We start from the raw sequence: 22,746 nt of genomic DNA, 5'->3' as shown, positions 1-22,746 counted from the left end.
AAAGAGAGAGAGAGAAAAGAAATGAGCAAAATGCAGAGAGGATGCTGAAGTTGCAGGCACACAAACTGGACAGAAATCATAAAGACTGTAGATAAGATAGAAGGTTCAACAAGGAATGTAAGAAATAGAAAAGCAAGCTGAAAATTATTTATCTGTATTAGAAGAGATAGCAAGTATTAATAGCATGAACAGTGAGGTTACAAAAACCAAAAACAAAACAGAGTGAGATTGTTACAAACACCAGCACATTAGAGAGAAAAACAGAGCTGCAAGAAAAGATAGGGAATGAAGGAAGGAAAGCCTGAAAACACAAGAGAGGCTTAGTTTGGTCAGTCTGATAAGTATCAAAGAATAAGAGACAAAAATAAAGAGCTATGCACACACAATATCTCTAACAGGAGACAAAGGGGCGAACATGCTAAAGGGAGAAAAAGAGCACAGAGAAGAAAAGAAAAAGACAATAAATACAATTGGTCACCAGGAAAAAGAGAGCAAGAACAACCGTTCTTTATGTGGAGAGCTCAAAATAAACGATAGATGAGATACAGAATGAAAGAAAAATAAGGTGTAGTTTTACCATACAAAAAATATAATCTCATTGAAATCACAAAAAGGGACAAATAGTAAGAACATAGGAAATGCACATTTAGAGTGTTACAAAAGAGGGCATTGTTAAATGGAGGCAATAACTATAAATGATATAAGTTAACTTTACATCTATCCTGATTTTCCAACCATTTAGCAACACTCTAAAAGTGTGGACTGGGGACACAGGGGCCAAAGCACAAACGGGCATTGGCTACATGTGCATATATAACATATGCAAGTAGTTGTCACTCAGAGAGTGAAGGCAATGCCTTGGACAGGCAGAAAACAAGGAGCCCATAGAAAGTCTGTCTGTCTGGCCAGCATTCTCTGATGAGCTTTTCACTGAGAGAATGTACGTTTTATCGGTCATACTTTTTCGCTGGGTGCTCTAAACTGCAAATTTGGATGAGAATTGATGTTGAATGCAATAATGTGCACATTTTTGCAGAAGACAAGGACAGAACCAGGGGAAAATATACTGACAAATAGACAGACAGAAAAAGCAAGCAAACAAGACAAGCAAACAGACAATCACTTCAACCAGCAAAGGAACCAGAGCAAGACGGGGGGGAAGGAGGGATGTTAACCATTTCAAGAAGGGAAGGGAATATTCATCAATTGGTGTTAGTTGTATTAGTTGCCAAGGGAGGTAAATGCATTTTCAATGGCCTGTTTATTTTTTTGCACAGACTCTAAACTGCAGGCAACGAGATTGAGAGGAGAGGAAAAGGCTGGATAAAAAACACTAAAGCAAGATCTGAGCATGAGCTCAAAAGAGCTCTAAAGCTCTGAGAGAGACTTAGGGTTTGAAGTAAAGCAAGGCACCTCCCTCCTCCTCCACCTCCCAACTATCGATGGGGGAGTGAACGTCTTCAATTATTCATTCTCCATGCTTCATTCAGGGGTTCAGTGCATTCTCAGGTAAGAGCTAGTGCAGCCAGGGGAATGGCCTTTCTACCAGCCCTGCTCTACAGCACCTGAGGAGGTCCTCTGCTCCAGCGCTGCCTCCAGGCTGTTTAAACAAAGCGGCTGGGGCTGCAGATTTGTTGCAGAAAATAAAGTACTTCCTCCAGATCATACAGTCACATCATGAATTGAAAATGAAGATTGGTCTCAATTTATTGAATTTCTAAAAAAGCAATATTAATTGTGGCAGATGGTAATACTACAACTGCTATGTTTTGGTGCCAATGCTTTTTCTGTCTGACCCCTTGGGGGTTGATATGGAAATTTATGCTTTAGAGCCTGCAGTTGTCTACAGTATCCAGTGGGAGGCAGAGTGGACTCGAGTTCAGATCAGATTCTCCCACTGCTAAGGCACAGAAAGTGGGCTGTTGGCATAGCAACGGCTCTAGAAACACAGACCATACATATGGGGGGGGGGGGGGGTTTGGGGTGTTGTGACAAGAGGTTGTTGGGAGTGGGCGCAAGGGAAGGGTGTGTATAGAGGGGTGCAGCAAACAGGCAAACACACTGAGAACAAAGAAGATAAGGTATAGGATATATGACAGGTACGGGTGAGAGCCTCGCAGACACACACATTCACATGAACAGACATATGGAGGCAGGCGGGGCCACTTTGGGTTTCACCGTCCTGTGATACTATCCTGTTTTGTTACCTGACCGAGGGCCAGCAGCTCGAAGAGAGGGGGAGGGGAGGGAAAGACACTCCACTTCTAGGCTGGAGAGAGACGCGAGAAAGAAAGCCCAACCCAGCCCCAGCTTTTTTTTTTTTTTTTTTTTTTTTCCAGACACTCAAACTCGCCACCCCTCTGCAAACATGTCACACTCAAACAAACACGCTCACCTGAGACTGCGAAGTGATATATTTCAATGTCTATGCTCAGTTTCATAGCCACCCACTAGATCTATCATTCGTCAGGGGCCACAGCACACTTCAGAGGATCATACACAGTGAGAACCACAGCAGTGAAGCACGGCGCTGCTTACATAACTTCATCATCCACATGAAACACATGTACGTTCACACTGGAGTCAGCCAGTCATCCCTGCTGCTTCACGTCTCAGGCTACGACCAAAAACTCTGCTGCGGCATATAAATATGGATGCTTTCACTGTTAACTAATTACTTCCTGCATTCTGGTTCTGGAAATGAGTCTAAAATAGCATCGTTTACTGAAATCCCATTTCAGGAAGAAGCAACAAGGGAGGTGCTAAATACTGCCTTCTGTGTAGCTGCTTCTTTCACTGAACTCCAAATGGAAATAGAAAACCACAAGACAATTCGGTCAGTGCCAAATGTTTGTCTTTATAAGAATTTGTTATGTCTATTTTATTTTCATTAGAAGCCGAATTTTAGATGTCTTTTAAAGCACTACTTCTTTAAACTCAGGTGGTTGGGGACTGCCCTGTCAACTAGGCCCAGTAAAATACTAAGAGATACTGTGAATGGCAAACATGACTACTTTTGAATCCAAAGACATTAATGTCTGCCCTATCTAGCAGTTCAGAGCCCAACATCTCTTTATGGCCTCCCAATACTCTCTGCAATTTAGCAGCCGGGCCTCCGAGCTCAACTAAAACAACTAACCTATAATTTCAGGGAATTTCAGCGACGTGAAATCATCAAAACATTTTTAAAGTCCATTAAAACTCCAAACACGAGTCTACCAAATGTTTTGAATCCTGATTAAATTCAAAGATTGGCTCTGAGGTGGAGGCTGCTGCAGATGTGCCACCTGTTCTGAGGCAAGACACAGGAGTCCCAGGTTAATGCTCCTAATAGCTTGTCTCCCCAACCACCATCCATCTATCTGGATGTATGAGACGAGCACGGGTAGCATCATGTACCTGCTGGCTAGAGTGCTGCCTTCAGGCCCGCATAACGCATGGATGTGCAGAGTACAATAAGTCCTCCCTCCCACTACTCTCATGGAAGGAAGATGGATTTGCACTCTGAAATTTCTCTCATCCTCCCCTGACATATGGATAGATGGATATATGAATGCACACCGCTCCTCCTCCTCTTCGCTTTGTGGCTCCTTTTCTTCTGCCTTAGTGCTATTTATTCCCCCCCAACCCCCCACCCCCTCTTTTTAGCATGTAAGTGAATGCATCTCAACATTCCCCCTGTGATGTGAGGATGAGCATGGTGGCCATGGGGAGCCAAAGCCTCGGGGGCAGTCTTAACCAGAGCCCCTGAAGACTGTGCTGATTAGTCGGGCCTGCAAAGCCCCTGTAACAGGAGGAGCACTGTGTCAGACTAGCAGAGCATAGCATAATCAATTTACATGTTTATGTCCAAACATGCATACAGATTATATCATCTGGAAGCATTGTAACAGCAGTTTTTTCTCTATTATTTAAGAAAACAAGGCCAAAAAAATGCCCTCTTTAAATTGTTAAACTGCACTCTGTACATATATGTGACCTCAGAGTGACCTAACAGTACCATGGTCTAAACACACCATCCTCCATCACATAAAGAATAAACTCCTCCTCCTCAGACTTATGCGGTTAGAGCACAAGATGCACATCATGATGTTAAATAAACACAGATTTATATTGATTTACGTAAAAGGTCAAAACCACTATCCGCTGTGTTTGTCTTGGCCTCTCATGTCAACTTAAGCAATGTAATAAGCTCATAAATTATGAAGAGATATTATATAGCCTACTTGGCAATTAACAGACACTCAGAATAATCCCAGAATGCATCACGCCTTTGAGGCAGAGAAATATACATCTATATCTATTAATGTCTGCAAGACGTATTCAGAAACAAGAAACAACTCCACTGGCTCACACAAAATGATGTAACATGCATGGATGAATAATTGAAAGACCACAGGCAAGTGGATGAATGTTAATGTGGCACAAGGACATATCCCGCCTCCCCGGTCCTCAACCTCCATCCTCATTGGACTGCTGGCTTGATGCTCAAAGAGAGATCTAGATTCAAAGCTCTTGGGGATTGTGGCTTCTCTTTATAGCAACACTGGAACCTACAGTATAGGTTCACTCAGTTGCAACAGAATTGTACGAGTGAGGACCAATGAGGCATTAATGAGCCACTCTAACATCCTAATTAAGCTTTCTAAGATCCACAACCTATGGATGGCTAGGATATAAACATCTCAGCATGTGTGGCCCCAGAATCAAAGCAACACACAATTTTGTAATCCAGTTGAGCTCCTCTGCTATTTTATCGTGCAACCTTTCCTCCCTCCCTCTCTCTCTCTCCTGCAAGTGTGTAACCTTGGCTTGAAAGTCTCTATCACTACCACCAACTCTGGCGCAGTTCGAACTGTCAGTCATCTCCTGCTGCTCACTTCCTAAACAAATGGCCACGTAGGGCGCTTTCATCCAGCGATCATGCATACACAAGGCCAGTGAAGGACCGTAAAGAATATCACGCACCATCACACCTTCTCATGGCCAGTGGGGATAAGGGTGTGTTTGTTTGGCTTGCCTTCAACTATGGCCAAGCAACAATGAAGCATAAACACACTGCTGTAGGGTAAATGTTCTTATTTGCAGCCACATGCTGTTTTGCATTGCTGTTTCGAGAAGTGTAAAAAGCGCTCTTTTACTCATGTAAAAATATTAATACAATGATGGAAAATACTCCATTACAAGTAAAACTTCTGCATTCAATATCCTACATACGCTAAAGCACAGAAGTACAGCACTTTAAGTAAATGTACTTAAAGTATTTAAGTAAAAATACTCATTCTGTCGTAAATGTCTACTGTTGTGACACATTATTAAATGTTTAAAAAATTATTAGATTATTTACTTCTAAAAGGCAACAAGGGGCCTTAACTAGACACTATTATTATTTTAAAAGAAAGAAAGGCTGAAAACCATTGGTTTCATTTTAACTATATATTATTTTTTAAGTTAATCTACTATTTAATTACTATTTACTACTATTAACTACTAACTACTATTAAATTCTATTTAATTGCATAAAATCTGCATATGTACAGTAACTATTAACTATAGCTGTTATACACATGCATTGGAGTAAACAGTGCAACCTATAGAACTTGAGTAAAAGTACTTCCCTGGCTGGCTTTATTAATCTAGGGCACCACATATCACTTGTGCAGAGAGCAGCTCTTTGCTATTCATTGGAAGTGGAGAGATTTCACTTTGATGTTAGTGCTGATGATGGTAACGTCACATGAACTATTCACATTAACTTCAGGGGCTTTGTGTTCGTCTGAAATAATTTGCTGGTGACATGTTGTTCAAACAAATCACTTTAGTTTAATAAATTCAAGGGGTGTGACATGAATGATACAGGTATGAGGATGAGTGATGGGCACCTGAAGGACATGTTTGATGTAAATGCACAGACTGCAATGATATGGCTTACACAGAGAGGTGTGGAGAGAGCGAGAGGCGAATGAAAGAGAGGCTTTGTCTCCGGTTTGATGCAGGCTCGAGAGCCCCCGTTCAGAATGAGCAATATGCCAAGAGCGTGATTGATTAAATCATGGTCAGACATCTGTGAAGTCAGCACTAACACCACAGGGAATGATATACTCCCAGCAAGCTTACACCTTGCATTTCTAATACACTGTGGACTTCTAATGTTTATTTGAGCCTCTAAATTTAGCATCCAATTAAAGCGTAGCTAAATCATTCATTAAAGATTTGAATTTGTAATTTATCATGAAACAAACAAAACAATAAGTGGCTCAAGTGGAATTAGTTTACAGCTCAGGAGAGGGATAGACAGGGGCTCACTAAAGGGCAGAGACATTCAAAGCTTTCATTAGAGTCAAATCATTCTTTTTTACTCCCTACCTCTATATTGTTCACAGACTGTAATCTGCCAGTCATTTGGTTTTGACTGAAAGAAATTAAATGAACCCCAGGTTAATCTGGAAAATGCCCAGAATGCACTCAATCACCATTAATCGAGGTGAGTCCTGCTAGCCAAGTGCTGGGCCGAGCAGCCTGTGGTTTCTTCTTGCTGTTTTTCATCTATTAGTGGATTTCACAACCCATTTAAGGAGGTTTCCAGGTGAACACAAATGCTGGAAAAGCCAGATGTAATGTGCGCAGCAAATTACACAGAAAATTGTGCTCCTCTGTGGATCGACAGGTTTAGCACTAATCCTGAACAATGGAGATAGTTTTGATATTCACAAAGGCGACATTCTTACTCAAAAAAATACTTTTATGCTTGTTTGTAACTCCTGTGCTACACCGTGTTGTCTCTGGAAAAAGGCCACAGGATGCTTGGGGGCAAGAGACTAAAACAAGGCAGACGAACTAAGAGACAAATATTTTTCACTAGTTGTTGACATAGCTTAACTCTAAAGGCAAACTTTTTATGATAAATAAAGGTGCTAACTAGTTCAGGGACAACAACTGCTGTCATCCTGGAGACACAGGAGACCCTATAAATGTCTCCAGCCCACATGTGCAGCTTCATACTGCAGCTGTGCAGTCTAGATAAGAAAACAGTTACCATCTGTATTGTAATACAGCCCTAGTTTCAAATCATGTGTCAAATTGATGAAACACTTGTGAATGAGGAATAATTGGCGCGACAAGTAAATCAGAATTTGTTCACCCTCCTCTGCCACTTTGTTTTAAGGTGTGTGTCACATTATGTATCTCCAAATTGTCTCCAATTTGTCACAGAATCAAAGTGAGGTTAAAACGGCCTAATTGGACCGTAGAGGAAAATCCAGTGTGTCGCATCTGCCTAGGGCTGGACCAAACAAAGGATTTCACTGTTGCTCTGCGGTGTTACGCACTGGCGCAAATAATCAAAACCACCATCCACGGCTGGAAAGGAACAACACACAAGCGCGGTGCGGTCTGAGCCGTTTGTCTCACACAGCACAACGCTGCACTCATTTGTTAGTCTTAAACTGTTCCACAAAAAAATTGGTCCAATTCCTGAACAGAATGTGAAACCTATTATTTTTTGGAGATAGGGAGACAGTGTGTAAGGTGGCTGGCAAGAAAAAGGTTTATTTTTAGCAGCATGTTTATGTAAGTGACTAACATGTTGTGGAATAATGAGGAGGCTCTCTGGGCCCTCGGTGGAGCTACAGAGACGGGACTCTCAGAGCAGCAGAGGGTGATTGAAGGAAGCTAATGAGCAGGAGGGGAAAAAAGAACATAGGAGTAGAAATGACTGGGATAATAAAAGCATGAAAATACAAAGGAAATACGACAATTACCAATGGGAGGTCTCTGTAAGGCAGTGGTGAAAAGACAAACAAATAGAGATGAAAATGGTGGAGGAGAATGTCATTGTGATGGGGGAGATAATTATCATTATATATTATCGTGGTCCAGAAAAAAAAAAGACCACTGGCACGAGAAAACACTGCTTTATTTGATTGGCTGAAATTTCTACTGGTAAAAGCAGAAAAGAGGTTTGGAGTACCAGTGAGCATCTCACTGCTGTGATTTATGAGCTCATTACTGCTTTACAGCTAACATCCAAATTGTTTTATCTCTTTACTCATCTCAGCATTACAGGCATTTTTCCCACATTTGGTTTCATAGTCAGCTCTCATTTTTATTTCTGTAACAGAGTGTCGAGCTGTGGTGCTATTTCAGGTGCAGGTCTGAAGCACAATGCACTTAAGTGCAGTGAGTCACCAAAAACAGCACAAAACAAAACTACTCTCCTCTACCTAGATTCTGAAATCATCTCTTGTTTTTCTTCGATATCATATCTCTCACATCCTTTCACTTGCGCCCCATTCTCTCTCATACGCACAACGAGCACTCTCATACGTTATCTGGTACCTCTTCTCAGGAGGGGGCTCCTGATTGGTTGGTGGTGCTGCCTGCGCTGTTTCTTGCAGGTCAGGGATATTGGCAAAGTCATCTTGCTCGGCCACACCAATGGCCAAAGCCAGGACCACCAGCTTCCCTTCACTGGCTCCCCATAAAGAAAAATCCGATAAGAGACAGAGATAGACACAGAGACAGCGAGAGAGAGAGAGAGAGAGAGGGGGGCGAGAAAAGGGAAACAGATGCAAAGGATAGGGAAATCGAACATAAAGAAGATGTGGTGCAGGGAGAGAGAAGAAAAGAGAGGTCATTTCAGGTGAAAATGAGGACCGAAAGCAGAGGCGGCGGGACAATAAGAGACCGTACGAGAGTAAACAGAGGAAGCAGAAACAGAGAAAATCACCATAAAGGAAAAAACCACATAACACCCGAGCACTTTGTCCAGGGAAGGATATTAAGAAGAAACCTTAAACTGAAAGGCCAAATTAATAATAAGGTAATGGTTTAAAGTAAGCGGTGCTGACAACAGGTGCAGGCTGTGTTCTCATCATACAGACAACAAATAATTAGGGGAACTGTTCGGTGATTAGTTAATGACTGTTAATGGATGTGATATTCAGCAGCTTGCACATCACAAATGTAAAAGGTATGTACGAGCCCCTATGCACACACACACACACACCACCCACACACACACAGTAATTTATCTAGTTATTTAACCTGCCTTCTGCTCTCCCTCCAGTCTCACCTTTCCCATCGAACATGCCTGTCGTCTTTCTCCAGAGTTAAGATTTAATTAAGCCTCATTAAGAAGATCTGGACTAATTGTTTCTATTTGAGTGACACAGTATCTTGAGGTGCTCGGTGTATGTCACTGTTTTCTGGGTCACTGCTCCTCTCACTCTCCATGTTGCACTCTTCTCATTTCATCCTCTCTATTCTGCTAGAGTTGCTCTCCAAATCCGCCTCACCACCCACCCCACCAACTCATCCCTATCCTCTTCTCTTAATTCTCTGTCTCCTCATCGCTGCCACCTTCCCTCCTTCCTGTCACCCACACCCACGGTTCTATAGCTTAAGCCTCCGACTGCGTTACAATATCTCGGCTAAGAAAACGTGGTGCTGCCAGGCTGTGGAAAGCTATCACCCTTAACTTCACAATTTCATCTTCCTTACACGCCGTCAAAAGCTTTTCTTGCAGCACCATAAAGCCTGTTTAATAATATCCCTGTCGTACATCTATACTAGTGGTTTCCAATCTTTTTATGGCTGCTACGCTCACAACCCTATTTCAGATAAAATCAAGTTCATTGACATCACGCATCAATGTGTACATTTGAAGTCTATGTTATCCATTTTAACCATTTATAGTTTAATTCCAGCTAACAATTTACCATTTATCTATTACTCGTAGCTTACTATTATTCCAACTTTTATTGTTAAATAAGCGGAAACTTTGCATTGATTAATTGAGCTACTCCACAATTTTCCACGTACGTCCTGGTAACTGCAGAAGTACCCTCTGAAGTACCTATACCCCTGGTTGAGAATCACTGGTCTTTTCATTAAAACGGTATGTTGCTTGTATTGATACTGTAACTATAAGGGTTATTGGATCTCTCCTCTACCATCACCTATTAAAAATGGCCATTTACACTCAAGAATATTGGTAAAACACTTCAATCAATGTGCCGAACATTAAGGAAGCACAAGCGAGAGTGGGATCAGACATTAATGACACTAAGAAAAATTATTGATTTTAAGCCAAAAAGCATGAAGACCAATCTCCTAAGAGATCCATTTGGTCAAACGGCTCCAACAGCTAGATATCTGTGTCAATGACATCAACACATTCATTGAGCAGTGATTCACCCAGATAGGGAATCTGGCCAAGATTGAAATTAACTGGCTTGAACAATGGGTCACATCTATTACTGGGCCACTCTGTCATAAATCATATGAGGCGTTGCTGTTACAGAGAAGGAGATACAACAACAATGACCTCAATCTCACATTTATAATGATGGGTGCTAGAGTTGACTATTATGGGCGATATTCTCCATGACCTTGGTGCTCGCATGTGCTACATTGCTAATGCTCAGTTAGCCGGTGGCTCTAGTTCAGCTGTGACGTACTAAAAGAGATGAGCTACTATAAAATGGATTCAGTGCAAAGGGGCATTAAACACATTTTGTACCTTGGCAGTGTCCTTCGTCATCCCTTCTCCAACACCCCTCTCTCCCTCATCACCCCCTTCCCTCCTCTTTTGGTCTGTAGCAACAATATGTTGCAGGAGTAATGGTGTTGGTGACATAAGATCAATGCTTCAGGGTTAACACAAATCTACACACAGCTGCTTAACCCTCGTTCTTAGACTGATGCACAGTGAGGTGTGGCCTGTGTGATGTACACATGCTGACACACATGTCAGCAGATTTACTATTAGCATAAAAGTTACAGTGATACCTGAGAAGGAGGTGTCATTTTGGTTGCAAATGCTCATGAAATATGGATTAGGTCTACTGGTGTGTATCCTAAGCAGGATATTTAACAGTCATTCCAAAGGATGGCTCAGAAACAACATCATGTAATTGAATGGGATGGTGTGAATATAAAATATATTGTGACTTTTCATGACACTGTCTCATGAATATTATGAACTAGCACCACTAGCTCTGTCCTGTAAAGACAATTGCAGCAGACAGGCTGAATGCCATCCAAACAGATGTTACTGTTTAGCAGAGCATGCAGCGTAAACATTGAACAATTTATCACAGAATGGGATAGAAATAGCCCCGCAATATGTCGCAACTTCCTTGCCATTTTTTCACGGACATGATGTCATTCACTCTAAAATTAGGAAAAATGCATTTTGTGACAGATTGCCCAATAAGAGGCTTTGCAATTCATTTCCACTCATTACTGTTGCAGCATTGTGCATTCATATGAGCAAATCTTGAAAGCTATCATTGCTCACGATGTATCAATTCATTAAACAAACTCTGTTTTAGTTGAGATTTGAAAGGATCAAACACATTAAGTAACCATATGTACTCCCCTGTCTAATAAACATAATCTATAATTGTTAATATCAGCATGTGATCTACAACGTCTTGATAAAATGAAATGTTGATCCATCTCCTACGTAACAACAGAGCTTAGAGCTATAAGATAACAGCTTATTTACATTTATAACTCCACCCTTATTAACATTTATAATGGATTTTTCAAATAAGTCAACCTCTGTCCTCCTCCTCTGTGTTCAATTTCATTACCCTGAATTAGCATGATAAGCTATAAGACAGTAGGCTTTACTAGAAGATAAAGTAAAAGCACTGACTAACTTTAGTGCAAAAACAAGTCCTGCACATACTCCAAACACACAGTCAACTGTGAACCACAGCAACACACATCTACACATTTATACATGTATGCACATAAGCGCACAGTACATATTTGGATTGACTTAAGTAATATCCTTCCCTGGATATCAGATAAATGTTGGAAGAAAACACCCAAAAGAAGAGGCAATATTTGACAAAGATAAAGATAAAATCAGATTAGTTAACTACATGAACACAGATTCATTATAAACTATTAGACTCTAAGACACTGTAAAGCATTACAGATTTCACATTAGAGACATGTTAAACAAATATATAAAATAACTTATAGAATAGCATATTCTATGAGACACAGATAGAGGCACGGGCCTAAGCAGGTGACACTACAAAGACTCCATAAAGACATGAATGAACAGTTGTAGAGACTCACAGGAAGGATTTCACGTCCAGGCCACGATTCCGGATCTGGTCCATCATGTAATCCCAGCTGCCGGGATTGGCACGTGTGCGCCCTCCTGCTCCGCCTCCCCTATAGCGTGAGGCACCTGCTCCCGCTGGGCTGCCCCGTGCACCCCGGGGACCACTTCGTGTACCTGCACCCCCACCCTCACCACTGCTGCCACCTCCCTCTCCTCTCCCAGCACCCCCGCCTCCCCCAGGCTGTCCAGGTGCAGTGTGTAATTGTCCCAAGCTCTGGGATGTGGTGGGAGGATGGCTGAGACCGGGGCCTGGTGGATGGATAAGAGGTTGCTGGAGACTCTGCTGGCGCAGCAGCGTCCGAGGCCGGGCCGGCCCAGAGGGGATGTGCTCCAAAGTGGATGCATAGGATAAGACTGGATCCCCAAAGCTGGGAGGGCAAAGGAGCAGGGAGGAAAGGGAGCGCGAAGAAGGCCACGGCCGGCAGAGGACAGGGTGATGAGGAGGGAGGAAGGAGTCAGAGGTCACGGAAGAGGAAGAGGAGGAAGAGGATGTAGGAGAGGAGCCGTGGCAAGAGGAGGTGAGTTGGTCAGAAGTGGTGAGGTCAGGAGATGAGACGTAGAGGAGAGTGAAAGAATCATCAGAGATGAGACAAGGTGGCACAGGGCAGTAGGGAGACACAGCAGAAGAAGTCAGATTGACGTCAGGATACATACAGGAAAGTTCATCCAAACAGGGAGTTGATGATCGCGGAGGGGAGGAGGAGGAAGGAGGAAGGGTGGTATTAGAGGACAAAGTAGAGAAGGAGGCAGAGGGAGGAGCGTTGGGAAGTGGAAACAGGAGGAGGAGGAGAGAGAAAGAGAGCAATGTGAGGCAGCAGCAGTAACAGCAGTAGCAGAAATAGCAGTAGAAGGTGCAGCCTGAGTGATCGCTGTGTGCTGTGTACTGCTCATGGGGCTGAGACTGTGAGCTCGCCCTGCGTGTCTGCGTCAGATGTGTGTGGACCTTGCGTGTCTGCGCGGCCTGAGTGTGCTGTTTGCGTGGGGGTGTGTTTCGCGCGGGCAGTGGTCGGATGTGCACTGTCCTTACGGGCGTGGAGCGGTTAAGTGCCACGTGACCGCGTTGAGGCGTGTGGGTCGAGGCTTTGCAGCTTCCAGGCCTTCCTGGTGAGGGTTTTTTGGTCTGATGAGAGATCCCCATTTCCTCTACTCGTCAGTCAACTTTTTCCCATCTCTGATAGCCTCTCCTCCTTTCTCTCTAAGTCTTTTTCGTCTTTTAAATACATGCTGCACCTCTAGAGACATCCCAACAGCCAACCAAGTCCTACAGTATGACTCCCTCCCTCTGTCACCCTCTCATTTTCCACTCCTCCCCTTTATAAATGCTGTTTAATTGGCTCATTGCCTTTTTGAAAAATGTTTCAATAGTCACGTCAACATGAAGGTGTGTGACATGCCATTTCACATACCTACACATACATTATTTCTGTGTTTTGCAGGCTCTACAGTATTCTGTATCACCTTTTTTATATCTTTTCTACTCCCTAAATATATCCTCCTCTCTCTCAGATCGCTGTGTAACCCAGACTACCAGAATTAGGTCATGAGAGAACTGTTCACATCAGTTAGGTGCAGTTTACACTGCTTTGCATTACTTCACCTAACACAATTTTGCATAAGGCTTTTAGCACGCTATCCATCATATTTAACAGTCACAAATGAAAGGATAAAAAGGGTAATGGAAGGTTTTGCAGAAATGAAACCGTTTGTGGGCGAAAACAGAGGGGAAGGAAAAGAGGAGAAGTGGCTTGACACAGCGACAGAAAGATGGAGGGAGCGATGGTAACGATAAGAACAGAGGGTGACGATGGAGGAGAGACAGAAAATGGGGTGCGAGACACAAACACAAGAGACACAGACACTTATAGCAGCCTGAAAATAGAATCCAATTATAGACAGGGGGCAAAAAGAAAGATGAGAAGAGGAGAGAAGGAGGGAATGAGGAGTGAGGTAGTGATGAGCGTAAATGTGTTGTGGAAGAAGAAATCACAGGCACGAGGTGCCAAAGGAAGGTGCAAAAAATCACGAAGAACTGAAAATTAACTGCCTCATTTACAACACGCTGAATATAGACTCTAAATCATGTCATACGTCATGGGCTGTGGGATACATGCAGTAAGTGACCAACATGTAGCTCACATTTCAGCCTAAATTTTAATTGAAAGGCGGGATGGCAGTGTGTGACGCATTATTTCAGTCAGTGTGTGAAAATGAGACTATTTCTGTGTTGCATTGTCGAAAGTACACCTTGCAGGCGGTACAGTTCCTCACAGAAATAAATCACATTCTCCTGCTGATTCATACAACAGGCTATACTATGCAGCTGGGCCGCATGTCTCAGCTGAAGGTTTGAGTCAGTGTGGTACAGCTCCAGTAACTATTGTTATCCTCAAATGATGACGAGAGTTCACATTTCCCCAGTGCTCACACCTTGATCTGTGCCCACACGCTCACCTTGACACCTGAGCTGCACTTTGCTCCCCTGCTGAACTTGACCTGACTCTCCCTGTTTCTCCTCAGAACTGATTCATTCATCTTATTATAGCTGCTGCAGAGGTAAAACATTGTATGAATAACATTTGCATAGTAATATGTAGTGTTTATCCTACTGCATAGAGCCTGAAATGTTCATTATTTAAGCCTTGTTCTGAACTCACTTGCTGGGTCTCAATCCTCCGGACTGCATGTGGCCTTGGACGGTCTGCCACCTCCCGGCCTTCACTCCCTCTGTCACCATGCTCTTCACGCTGTCACTGCGATAAGGACCCCCCCCATCATCCCCATGCCCAGTTGCTGCCCCCTTCTGACCCCCTGACACTGCCCCACTAAGAGAGACAGACAGGGTGCCAAGGTCCCACGGCAGACAGAGGGTATAGAAGAGGGAGAATAATGACAGGCAGAGGAGAAAAAGACCAAAGAGTGTGAGAAAGAGAGACACAAACACACACACACACATAGGAAAATAGATTGAGCAACCACATGGCTAAGGAGGTGAGACAGATCAGTAGTGTGTGTGAGGGGGGCAGGTCTAGTTTTCCAGGCCAAGAGAGAGGCAGGTGGATGAAAAGGTCTGGAGTCCAGTGTGGGGAAAGAGAGGGATGGGGGAGTGGAGAGCAGGGAGGAAGAGAAAGAGGAGGAGGAGGAGAAGAATATACAGGGAGCCTGTGGAGGGTGGAAAACCAGCAAGAAGTGACTCCTTTGGGCCTGGAGGACCAATACTACAGCTGCCAGCATTCACTAGCAGCAACAGTGTGTGGACACTGGTCATTTAGTTCTCATTCTCTCATTCATTTAGGCATTTGGGGCCTGAGATGTACTGCTATACAAGGCAATTCAATAGTAGCAACTTAGAGCAATGGGACTTGCACTGAAGTGCTTCATAAGCAAATAATCGACTCATTTGGGAAGTCATCCAAAGTGACATTCGGTTAAATACAAGAGCATCTGTTCCTGTAAAACATTGATTTACACTCTATTTTAAGACATTAATCTGTGATATTTCATTTTTAAAGATCTACTTGTCATTTGATCACCACTTAGCATCAATAATAACAAACAGGAAGCTGTGAAATACCTGCACCACACAGAAGAAAAGATCATGAAGGCAATCTAATCATGTCAACTTCCAAAAAAAAGATATAAGGTGCAGAATTTAACCAGTGTTCATACTTAAGAGACGTTGTCGACTCAGATTTCCTCTCAAAATTGGTTTGGGGTTTAAAATGTCATGTCTGCTCTGAAAGCAGTGATGATCAAAAATAAAGCACAGTAGTGCCCTCTGGTGACATGACTACATTTCATTAATATGCATGGTGCTCCTGCTCCAGACACAGAAGACACCAAAGTCTGGTTGTGTGGGATTGGGGTGGGGGGTGGGGGTTCCTACACTTGCATCATGTCCCCTTTGAAGGTCACCTTTCACATTTAATTCTGACCAATTGACCTGACAGTGCACGTGGATAAGTCATCAATCACAACAACAGCATGGATGACACTGCTGGAGCAACGGTCAACACAGGAGACACGGGCCTCATTTATTGAGCACAAGGTGAAAGCCTTTACTCGTTATTAAAAGTGGAAACTCATAAATAATGGGGCTGTGAATCACCAAGAGTATTTACAGGAATATACAGCGTTCAGAGATCAATCCTGTTTCTGACTGAACTTCACTGGGAGCAGAGGTGATTTAGTGAAGAAATACAGCCACATAATCTTTGACAGTTTTCATCTCAGAGCTATCAGATTGATCAAATAGAGTATAATATACTGTAAATATAATTCACCAAACTCAATGCCTAAATTTGAAAAATGTTTATGTCAATACACTGCAACCATTTTTTTTCCAAGATTGTGTCGTGGCTGCTGCTGACGTTAAATATATATTACGTTAAGTTCAATATTGAGAAATGATTATATTGAAACTCAAATCCAATAAACCTCTAAACGTGGAGATTGATTGTGCAGGGTAGGTAACCTGTTTGATAAATGAGGCCCAGTGTGATTGAAAGCTGCTGATCTCGAGAGAATCTCAAACAGGAAATGATTTTCTAGCTGTCTGTTGGCTTTAGCGACATATTATTGGTTAGAGTCAGGAGGTCGTCCCCAGTCTCTCTCGCTTAAAAAATATCTTTATAATGTGTTCTTATTTTAATTGAAAGCCAGTGTTTTTACCAGCTGACACACTACTGATAAAACAACTCATTTTACCATTACTGCAGTGAAAAGTTGATCTTTTTTTTTTTTTTACTGCAGCACAGGAGAAAACCTTGTAGAGACAGAACCAGCTGAAAAACAGCTTTATGGACAATGAATGACAACCTTGAGGGTTTTTTAAAAAATGAACTTCTCAAGACACAAGCGCTGAGGTCTAAAACCGGTTTCCCGAGATCAGCAGCCATCATCTTCAGGCAGAGTTTTCAGACAGTAATCCATATATCCACTGTGTTCATAAGCACACTGCTGCCTCCTTTCTCCAGGCAATTTAACACACAGCCCTCAAAGGCTGGGTCTATTAAAGATGACCAGTTATTAGACAGTTTATCAGACTGATGCCTGGTAGCAGGATGTCTAAGCTCTGAGCCCTCTCAGTGCCCGGAGGCAGATAGGTATGACCTTGCTAGTGCTTTATTGGATTCAAGTGCCTAGTGAGTAAAAAAAAATTACTCTTATTGCATCAAGTACAAACACTGTTACCTTATCTCCCAATATGATAGACAGTGGACGAAGGTGAAGTGCTACAATGTTAGTGCAGCACACATTAGATATTAGGCTGATGGGGATCAGAGAGAAGCCATAAATGGATGTAAACCACAGGTGAACACTGGCACCACACTGCAACCTGGTATAACGGTCAACCCTCCACAATAACAACAACAACAACTACAACCAGCAAGTTTCAGTTCACACAAGCAAAGGACAGGGAGTTACACACATTACAGAGAAGGTGGGTTAAAGTATACACATGTCTGTTGGTGAGGAAGGCTATACGAGGGTTGTCCGTCTCCATGGTTACACCCCATGGGAGAGAGGTGAGAGGTTAGAGGTCAGGAGTTAGTGGGACCGGCAGGGCTGTAGGGAGTAGGGGGGCATCTGAAAATGCGCTTCTGTGTTCATTAAAAGGTGACGGGATGTGAAGAGTAGCGGCAGAAATTAGCCTGGGGGGGTTACAGGGCTGTGCTACTTTGTCAGCTGCAGTAATAGTCGAATGGCTGTCGCGGGGATGCTGTAATGTGCGTGTATGACATTTCCTACACTCACATTTCCCAGACAGATTATGAGTAATCATTAGTAACCATTTGTGCCCTCCAGTGTGCTAACATTGGGTGGGTTGTTATTGTTGCCGTTATTACTATTGTTGATGGAAATCACATTATACAACAATAATAAGTCTGGAAATGTGCAGTTTGTGTAATTTTTTGTCACACTGTGACATTTATGGAATGGGCTTTTTTTAAAGGCCTCTGGCTAAATATCCCCAGTTACCTATGAGAAAATTTTGTCCTAAAGAATAGAAAAATAATGGAGATTATTAAACTAGGTGGACTTAATAAGCTGTCAGGCATTATACCATCTACATCCCATGGTTCATTTCGATGAGTGGCTAGTGGTGGTGACTGCACAGCTAGAGATGATGATGGTGTGAAGGAGGGGAGAGGAGAGGAAGGCAGGGAAGGGAGTGGAAAGGAGAGGAGAGAGGGAAGAGAGGGAAGGAAAAAGGGGGAGAGCGGCACTGCCCCTGCCTCGTTACAGCCCTGCTCAGGGGGAAGTCTCTTACCAGCCTTGGACCAAGACTCACTTGAGTGTGAGGCGAGGATCTCCATATGGGGCATAGGGAGAAATGTTTAGTACGAACTCCTTGGGCGGATAGGAGCTCCACCTCTGCTGCACTGTGCTGCTGTCATTGTTATTCCAAAAGTCTCTGTCTAGATCACTGTGGCCAAAGAGAGAGACAGGTCAGAGCAACACAACTATGGACAGCCTTGGCACCAACCAACCATTCGCAACAGCCGCTCCTGCCTTTCGGAGATGATGCGAGGGCTTGGTTTTGAGGGAGAGAGTTGGTCTTACAACTGCACTGAATGGGAGTTTGAAACAAAACAGGACCAGATTAATGTCTATTTCTACCTGAAGTTGACAAATCACCATGGTGGTTCGATTTTAAAAATAACAAAGGGGCAGCCTGAGGGGGAGAAGGTATTCACAAAAGCTTTTCATAAAGCAATGTGCTGTAGCAAACACACACAGAGAGGTAGAAAAAGAGATAGGCAGCAGGAAAAGAGGAAGTCATAATCTGATGAATACATACAGCATGTGAGTACATTCTGTTCATCTAGCACAGCACCACTGATGAAACACATTTTGAGTAAACATTAAGAAGTCTGGCCCCCAATCCTCGGCGTGAGCGGAGAGAACACATGAACGCATGAGACGCAAGGCAGAGAGATAAACTGCAGACAGTCAAAGAGAGAGGAGGAAAAGGTGAGCAGAATCACTGATGTCATACAAGTCACACAGCAGTGGTCAGAGCTGTAGCACAGGGACAGAGCGGGAGAGAAAGGCAATGCGCGAAGAAGAGGAGAAGGAGGAGTTTGAAGCTGAAATGACCGACAGAGCACACCGATGCCGCTGGAGCCAGTGAGAAAGAAAATGCAAAAAATTAAGAACCTATGTCAGAATACATTCACATAGCCCATATTTAGTGCTTAAAAACCATCTGTACAGAAAATAAAAGGTAAACACAGACATTCAAAAATAGCTCAGACAACAGCAGGCTAAAGAAGAGAAGTGGTGATGAGCAGGTTAATAAAGGCATTTTGCAGAATAAAGTATTGTACTTAGCATTATAAAGCTGACATTTTCTGGTGCTGACCTATAGTCCTGTTTCATCACGAACAGAAAATACCTTAATCTTACTTTGAGCCCTGTAAGAAATGTTAGATCGAAATCCTCCGAAACATTTATACTCCAGCGATTTCACAAGAAGGAGCTCCAGTCCCACTCCGTTTACTTAAACTTGCACCACTTTAAGTGATGCAGGGGCGTTGCTAAAGGCCTGCACTTAAGGGAGACCTATCTTACAACCCATAAGATAAGTGCAGGAGCAGACCCGTCCACCCAAAAGCTTCACAGGTAAGATAATGCAGATTTAATCTATACTGATTAAATCACTAACCTTTCATTTAATGTCTGCCCGAACATGCTCTTGTAGAGATTGTGCTCTACAAGATAAAACAACAGGCCTCATTTTCTGCCTTGTTTGTGTAGCGTACATCGAGGGATTCACAGCTGAACCAAAAGGAGTTCATTATCACCAGATTATTCTACCCCAACCAGTTACCAGGCACTTACTTGATGGCTTTCTTCTCCCCTCGCCCACGTGCTGAGTCTGGAGTGTCTGCTGTTTCCACTCCTGGCTTATTCCTCTTCCCCTTGAGCCAAGCGGAGGGAGGGGATGACAAGGAAAGAAGAGAAACAAAAGGTTAGCTTAAATTTGTCCTCTGAAGCTGCTTTTTGCTATACTAATTTCAAGTGTAAATGCCTCTCCCATTATCTCAGGAACACTGTGCCATCAGTCCTTTACCTGATGGTCTCCTGATTACACTCATCAAAGTCAAATCAAATCTGCTGTGGAGAGCCATCTCTGACTATGATTATCATTCGCACCACCCTGAAATTTACATGGCAATTGCCTCTTTAAGGTAATCCGCTGGGTACTGGAGAGAAGCCTCTAGAAAGTCCTGCACTAGCCTGATTTCAAATAGCTAGAGCATGACCTGCTGTAACCATGGAAATAATGGCAATTTAAAGGCTTCGAAAAGTGAGGTCTGCCGGGCGCATTCTACTGGAAAAGCTCATTACAGTTAAAGGTGTTTCACGTGTCACAATGCAGGTAATCTCTATTGACACTTTGCTACAAGTGGGACAGGGAGGGGATCAGTCTAAAGCCGCCCTACCTCCCAAATACCACGCATGCTTCCCTGAAAGTGATGCTCTGATGCACATCGAGGATAGGCAAGGATTCTCCAGCCCAGAGAACGAGTGGGAGGAAGACACACTGACTTGCCACCATGGCTTGGCTTGGACAAATGAATCTTTGGCTGAAGGGCAATTTCCTGTGGTGGGCTTGCTTGTTGGCATGTATCTCCAGACTGGAGATTTCAGGTTGGACAACAGTGACAGGATGTGCAAAATAGGCAATGTCCCCATTCCTTCTTTATTATAGTGAGAAGCAATGACACGTTTTTATCAGACCTCATTAGTGTACTGGCAAATACTGGAGAAACACAAATCTGATCCTGGTAAAGCCTGACTGAGATATTACAGATAATTTATTATTATGACAGACTATAGTGTAGTTACCACTAAAAATAACCTAGAAAGTCATGACTCACTGGCTAGTTGAAGGTACTTGTGTTTTGTGCTGTTGGTCTGCCATAACATATTCTTATTGACAGCATTTTTATTTGTGAGAAAACCTTTGCTGCCTATCCAAAAATATAGCCTTGGGTCTTGGGTTGAGTTTTGGTTTCGGTCTCAAATTTTGGCAGCATTGGTCTTGTTCAGCTGGGTTGGGTCTTGAAGGCACCAGGATGGTGAGGTCTTAGTCTTACTTTGAGGTCCATCCAAAACTCTGGACCTTAACAGTCAGCACCATGAACAGCAGGCAGTCAGAAGAAGATACCAAGAGAAAAAGCTTGCAAAAAGCTTTTTGATCCCATGTCTAATCTGTGTTCTTTAAGACTGCGTAGCATATGCCTAGCATATACAATTACCCATATTCCAACCTGCCCATGTAAACACAAACCCATAGATCCAAGTGCTAAAAATACAGAGAGGCATTCAGCCAGACGTTATGTATGAGCTTCTTACAGAGACTGAGCTGACTCAGATCCATCTATGATGCATGCAAGGCTCATAAATAGCCGGAGCGTATGGAAAGGGAAAATTGTACCACAGCCTATATACTAAGATTCAGGCTGATGTAGACTCCATGATGTCTAGATAACATGTAATTTCAAAACTACAGTCCACACCTTGGGCATTGTGACTGTGGATATTGTTGGACCTGTTACAAAGCCAAAGTTGACAATAACACTGCTGGGCAAAAATGATAAAGCCCACAATGACACTACTGAACAAAAATGATATCCATCACACACAAGGAAACAAAAGCCACTCATCTATTGTATAACCAGCACTAACCTGAAATAGAAAGGTCAACAAATGAATAAACATAGATTTAGACAGGAACGACTAGTTAAACAGCTGCATACAAGAGGCGTGTTTGCAATTTACACACTGACTTCTAGATAAACAGTCTCTTTAGGAACTGTCATAGACATGGAAGCACTGAGTGTATAAACTGAGCACCCCACCACATGTTAGTATGTTCTCAGCCAACACATTATCGAGACCGTTCATGATCTTTTATAGTCTGCTTTAGGCATCTGATAGCTGTTATCACAGTTATCACTGGTTTGACATGCTGGCCGAATACATGAAATGGCGTCATATGATTCCATACACCATTTTGAAAGCGCAATATTGCACACAATCCGCCACTGAAGCTACAAAACATCTGCATGCCCAAGAGGAAGACTCTTCCCCATACAAAAAAAAAATCATTACACAATAAGCATCACAATGAATTCTGTGTTCTTGCATGACAGTTTCTGGGGAGGCAAATCCGACTGAATTTCCATCAGGCGAGGACAAGCTATCAAAGGGAACTCATGTATCATTCAATGCTATCGTAAAATTTTCAGGAAGGTGGGAAGACACAGAGGATGAGTGTGAGTCCAGTACAGAAAGAGGGGTGAGAGCTGAAAATAGAAATCAAATTTGGAGGAAAAAAAAAGAAAGGAAAAAAAAGGCAGGCAGCAGGAGAGAAAAACAAGGACATTGCAGGATGGCATGCGAGATAAAGAGACGGGAGGGAGGGACAGGTGTGAAAGCTGAACTGAGAGAAACAATGAGTGACAGGAAGTCCCAAGTGGATTGAATGTGAAAACAAGGAGGGACTTGTACACTCTGCAACGGGCATTGAGTCCCACGATCGTCATTTCCACACACCCACACACACCACACCACACACACACCAC

The 22,746-nt window shown here is 43.0% G+C and overlaps 1 protein-coding gene across 4 annotated transcripts in view; it reads right to left on the bottom strand.

Moving 5' to 3' along the window:
• syt7a (synaptotagmin VIIa) overlaps window positions 1-22,746 on the bottom strand; it is a 74,905-nt gene that overhangs the window by 17,672 nt on the left and 34,487 nt on the right. Inside the window, exons 3-7 of one of the 4 annotated variants that reach the window (XM_018681958.2) lie at window positions 19,994-20,073; window positions 18,441-18,575; window positions 14,803-14,970; window positions 12,100-12,516; window positions 8,338-8,469 (exon numbers count right to left, since the gene is read on the bottom strand). In XM_018681958.2, coding sequence (XP_018537474.1) covers window positions 8,338-8,469; window positions 12,100-12,516; window positions 14,803-14,970; window positions 18,441-18,575; window positions 19,994-20,073 — 932 coding nt within the window. The other 3 variants (XM_051073335.1, XM_018681934.2, XM_018681944.2) reach the window with 3 other exon arrangements.

The sequence above is a fragment of the Lates calcarifer genome, linkage group LG10 (genome assembly GCF_001640805.2).
Source record: "Lates calcarifer isolate ASB-BC8 linkage group LG10, TLL_Latcal_v3, whole genome shotgun sequence".
Classification (NCBI taxonomy): domain Eukaryota; kingdom Metazoa; phylum Chordata; class Actinopteri; family Centropomidae; genus Lates; species Lates calcarifer.
The sequence above is the reverse complement of the archived record's forward strand: the minus strand, read 5'-3'. Positions and strand labels throughout refer to the sequence as shown.